This window comes from Mandrillus leucophaeus, unplaced genomic scaffold, assembly GCF_000951045.1.
Source record: "Mandrillus leucophaeus isolate KB7577 unplaced genomic scaffold, Mleu.le_1.0 Scaffold413, whole genome shotgun sequence".
NCBI classification, from domain to species: Eukaryota; Metazoa; Chordata; class Mammalia; order Primates; family Cercopithecidae; genus Mandrillus; species Mandrillus leucophaeus.
The window spans coordinates 593831-598953 of NW_012104399.1; the positions used below are offsets into that span (position 1 = coordinate 593831).

At 35.0% G+C, this 5123-nt stretch overlaps 1 protein-coding gene across 1 annotated transcript in view; it reads right to left on the reverse strand.

Annotated features, from left to right (window-relative positions):
• The window catches only part of LRRC39 (leucine rich repeat containing 39), a 32647-nt gene that overhangs the window by 7792 nt on the left and 19732 nt on the right, over positions 1-5123 (reverse strand). Inside the window, exons 6-9 of the mRNA XM_011992556.1 lie at positions 4338-4494; positions 3596-3732; positions 1535-1680; positions 414-566 (exon numbers count right to left, since the gene is read on the reverse strand). Coding sequence (XP_011847946.1) covers positions 414-566; positions 1535-1680; positions 3596-3732; positions 4338-4494 — 593 coding nt within the window. The remainder of the gene's footprint in view (positions 1-413; positions 567-1534; positions 1681-3595; positions 3733-4337; positions 4495-5123) is intronic.

The window sequence follows — 5123 nt, forward strand, 5'->3', positions numbered from 1 at the left end:
CTGAGAACTAAGGCATTCAGAGATTTCAAGTCATGCTTTTTCAGTTGATTCAAAATTTTGTCAACCAAGTTTTCTAAAGTTTGTTCAGAGCCAACATTACCATGTCACACATTTATTATTTCATACATTTACTTTCTTTCCCATAAAAGACCTTTGATAAACATCTAAAGTGGAGGACATTTCTTAAAGCTGATAAATCCCAAACTGCTTTAGTTTTAAGGATTCTTTCTTGAATAGACCAGTGTTATATGAATCCTATTCATCAAATTGTAAAATTTCAACATTGGAAAAGATTTTTTAAATACCCATTCATGTAAATAACAACTGAAATTTATTAATAACAATCTCTCTACATTACTTTTTTCTGCAGCCAGAAAGCAAGGTTTTTCAGTTTTGTGCCTACAACTTTTTACCTCAGATTTGCCATTTCTTCCATGCATACTGGAATATCTTGCAGTTTATTGTTGCTGAGAACAAGAGTACCCAGATTTTTCATATTGCGGATTGTTTCAGGCAAGCATGTTATTTCATTTCGTTGCAGCCATAATGTATGTAGATTTTGCATTCTGAAAAATTAAGGTTTCTGCAATTAATTACGTATAATATGAAAACATTGGTTTTGGAGTTTTAAAAAATAATTTTAAGAGGCAGGGGTCTCATCATGTTGCCCAGGATGGCCTTGAACTCCTGAGCTCAGGCTACCCTCCCACCCTCAGCCTCCTAAAGTGCCGGGATTACAGGCGTGAGCCACTGCACCCAGCCTTTGGTTCTTATGTAAAAATCAAATGTCTTTTACAACATATTTAACCAGTATACTTACTGAGTTAACTGACATCACATTACCTGGTTATTAGAGAAACCGCATCAGGAAGTTCATCTCTACAGTACAACTCTTACATCGTATGGCAATAGAAATGAAATCAAATCAACATATTCTAGAATTCTTTCACTATTCTCATAGGATTTCTTGAAGAAGAACTGCTGTAAATGTTACCTAATCTGAGTTAGAGTCTTAAGAGAACAATCAAATGATTAATATGCCCATTTATAGCAAAGCAGTATGCATAATGCTTAACATCATGGACTCTGGGTCCAGGCTGCCTAGGTTCAAATCCTAGCTTGCCCACTTACTAACTTGAGCAAGTTAGCTAACATCTCTGTCATTAGTTTCTTCATCCGCTTGTAAAGTGCATAGAAGTGCTTGGCATATACTAAGCAAGGTGGTTATTGTGGCATATTCTTGTTAATTTCTCAAAGTCAGCCAGTTTTGGCCAGGCGTGGTGGCTCATGCATGTAATCCCAGAACTTTGGAAGGCAGAGGCAGGTGGATCACTTGAAAAAAGCCAGTTTTTTCTTCTTCCCAAACCCTTTTACTTACTTGGAACAAATGAAAATATTCTGTTAAAACAGTGTATTTCAAACTAGTTGGACCTATTGTGATTGATTATGCTCGAGATCCCATTTGTCTTGCTTAGTTTTTTTCATAAGAGGTTTCAAGACATTTATCATTAGCATAAAGAGTTATTTCTTTTACCTTTCTATAGTATCAGGAAGTTGTTCAAGTTTGTTGCTTCCCATGTCTAGCCACTCAAGGGCAGGCATGTTCAACACAGCAAGAGGGATTGTAGTAAAATGGTTCATACTCAGATCAAGGTGAGTAAGTTTTAGCAGATTGCTGAGCTGAAGAAGAAAGCAAAGTTTTTCAAAATAAATGCCCACAATGTAAACTACTAAAAGACTCACGTCGGTAAAGGCAATATTTCACATCCAGGAATGTTCACATTTTACTTGGGCTTTATTTAGTCATAGTAGTCCACAACAAATTAAAAATAAATATAAAGCTAAATAACCTCCAGGGAAGTGTAAAACTCTCATAGAAAGTTCACCTATTCAAAGAAAATTTATCTTTCATAATCACCAGGTTCCAGGGTTTATAGAATGTGCCTGGCAAAACCTTTTTTTCACTGAGAGTAAGCACCCATTATCATGTTTTCCTTTGATCCAGTAGTTGAGAATTGTATGGGAAAACTCAAAATTTAACTTCCAAATAATAGTGGTGGAGGAAAGAGGTAGCTCATGCCTATAATCCTAGCATTTTGGTAGGCAAATTGGTAGTTAGGAAAATCACTTCAGTCCAGGAGTTTGAAACGAACCTGGGCAACATAGTGAGACCCTGTCTCTACAAAATAATTTAAAAATTAGCCAGGGATTGTGGCACAAGCCTTTGGTCCCAGCCACTTAGGAGGCTGAAGTGGGAGAATCGCTTGGGCCCAGGAGGTTGAGGCTGCAGTGAGCCAGAATCACACCACTGTACTCCAACCTGGGTAAAAGAGTGAGACCCTGTCTCAAAAAAAAGACTGGTTAATAGATTGTACAAAATCACATAGCTTTTATAATGATGGGGCCAACCCAGAAACAAAACACATGAGTCAGAAATAAAGTATTTATTGACCCTCTTGTATGTGTAAGAAATTATCCATATTATCATTTTTATTATATGCAAAATGGTATTGTTTGGCTGTGTCCCCACCCAAATCTCATCTCGAATTGTAGCTCCCATAATTCCCATGTGTTGTGGGAGGGACCTGGTGGGAGACAATTGAATCATGGGGGTGGTTTCCCCCATACTGTTCTCGTAGGAGTGAATAAGCCTCATGAGATCTGATAGTTTTATAAGGGGTTTCCCTTTGCACTTGGTTCTCATTCTCTCTTGCCACCATGTAAGACGTGCCTTTCGCCTTCTGCCATGATTGTGAGGTCTCCCCAGCCACGTGAAACTGAGTCCATTAAACCTCTTTTTCTTTATTAATTACCCAGTCTTGAGTATGTCTTTATCAGCAGTATGAGAACAGATTAATACACAAGGGTATACATTTCATGAAATTGAACTATTAGAAGATATAATGTATATGTATATACTATGTTTTATTTGCAAGAGCAACAATTGTTGGTGACAAGTTTGCTGTTTTGGAAGAGAAGTCTGATATACTAATTAAGATAAAGTGGGAGAAGGGAATAGTCTATTTTATTTTATTATTTTTCTTAACTTTTATCTTGTAGAGTCATTGTTTTCAAAACCAAAGCCCCATGGAAACTTCTTCACTGATTCTAAGAGCATTAAATATTTTCAAAAAGTAATACAAATGTCTTTATTTTTATATGATCAATTTGGTTTGACCAATAACAAGACATCATACCAAATCAAAGTTTGAAGGCATTCCAGTCTTATTGCTATCACCACATTGTCTGTGCTTTATGATAACCATTTATTAATTTAAAAAGCATTTAAGTAATCACTACAACCTAGGCTCTGCCCTCAATTCTGAGACTATAATACAACTCTCACCCTGGTATTCAAGGAGATCACAGTTTAACAAATGATGTCAGTACTGTGATAATAATAGAAGTATCTTTTACACTAAATCTTTCTCCAATTAAAAACCTGCATTATACTTATGGAAATGGTTTTCCCTAAATATTTTTTCTGAAATACATAGAATTTTCTCATTAGTTTTATTATTGTTAACAACCACACATTGAGAGGTCAACTACTGCAGATGGAAAATACAGTCATAAGCATTTACATCTTTCTAACCTCTTGTGGAAGATCACATATATCTCTGTTAACAGCCAGTTCTAGTTTCTCCAAGCTGGCACAATTACTTAGTTCCTTGGGGACAGTCTTGATTTTGTTGTAGCTAAGAATCAGTTCCTGAAGTCTAGTAAGCAGTCCTATAAAAAAATAATATACAATAGAGAGGAGTTGGATATAAAATAATGTTTATAGTTATTAAGGTGTTACAGCATAACTTACTTGCCAGTTTTGTATTGGCAAATTTGGAGTTCTTAGTTTCTTCCCTTTTCCCAGTCTGTGTCCTGTCCCTTCTTCAAACAAGGGACAAATTTATCCATGCAATAGGAAAAAAAAAAAATCCCAAACTGTTTTCATTTTGTTTCATCTACACAAAATCCTGAGAAATTTTCTATTCAGATTTTTTTTCCCATTTGAAGAATCCTGTTTTCTTTACTGCCTTCAACCTGTTGAAGGCTATTGAAGCTATTCCTAAGAGAAATAGCTGAGCTGACCATACTGTATGGAGAATCTACAGGATATTTCCAAAGAGGCTTTTCTCTCATTGAAATCTCATCTTGAATCACCTCAGTAAATCCAAAAACTTGAATCCTCTAGAAGCTTCAATTTAGACTAAATGTTTAAAATTTCTCAAGGTTGAGGGCTGTATAAAGAGGTCTTTATTCCATGTATCAAAAAAAATCTTAATAAAAAGTACATCTGCAGGTGGATAAAATAGCACAGGAATAAAAATAATCTTTCTTACCAATCCCTGGAGGTATCTCTGAAATTGTATTTCGAGATAAATCTAACACAATGAGGTTCTGGAATCTTCCAATGAATTCAGGTATTTTCAGCAAACCAGTTCTATGAAGTTGCCATTCCTGTAGTTGATTCAGTTTCAGCAGAGAAGAAGGGAGGGTCTACAGTAAAAGAAATGATAGTTGTTGTATATTACTTAAATTGTTTTAGTATCACACCACCCTGAAATGTGATATTTGACTTATGTAAGCACTTTGGAATATTTGAAATTTGTTTTCTTTAATGGGTTACTTTTCCAAGTGCTTTGTGTGACTTCCAAGTTTTAAGATCTTTACCTTTTTTTTTTTTGGCTAAACCTTCAAACCCCAATCATGATAGAATAAACAGAAATATTTTGATCAATAATGTAGACACATAGCAGTATGTCCTGATGATTCTGTTATACAGTATTAGGCTTTCCTTAAGTACATATATGTTATTGAAAATGAGAGTATCCAAAAAAATCATTTCAATCAGTAATTCAAACTGCTTTTCCACTTCTGTTTTGAAATATATGAATATTTTAAAAGATTTATTTTTTAATTTGAGAATTTTAAGAGTTTCAACTATTCTGAACCCTGTACCTTTTCCCTTTCAGCCTAAAATAACCAGTAGAGAATATAAAGGAGCTAACTCTGACAAACAGTGACATAAAACATAAAAATAAACATGGACCCAAGGGTTAGAAGCTCTTGTAAAAATTAGAGTATGCCTAGTATAATTAAACTGTGAGTTTGTGTGTAAGGGGGAG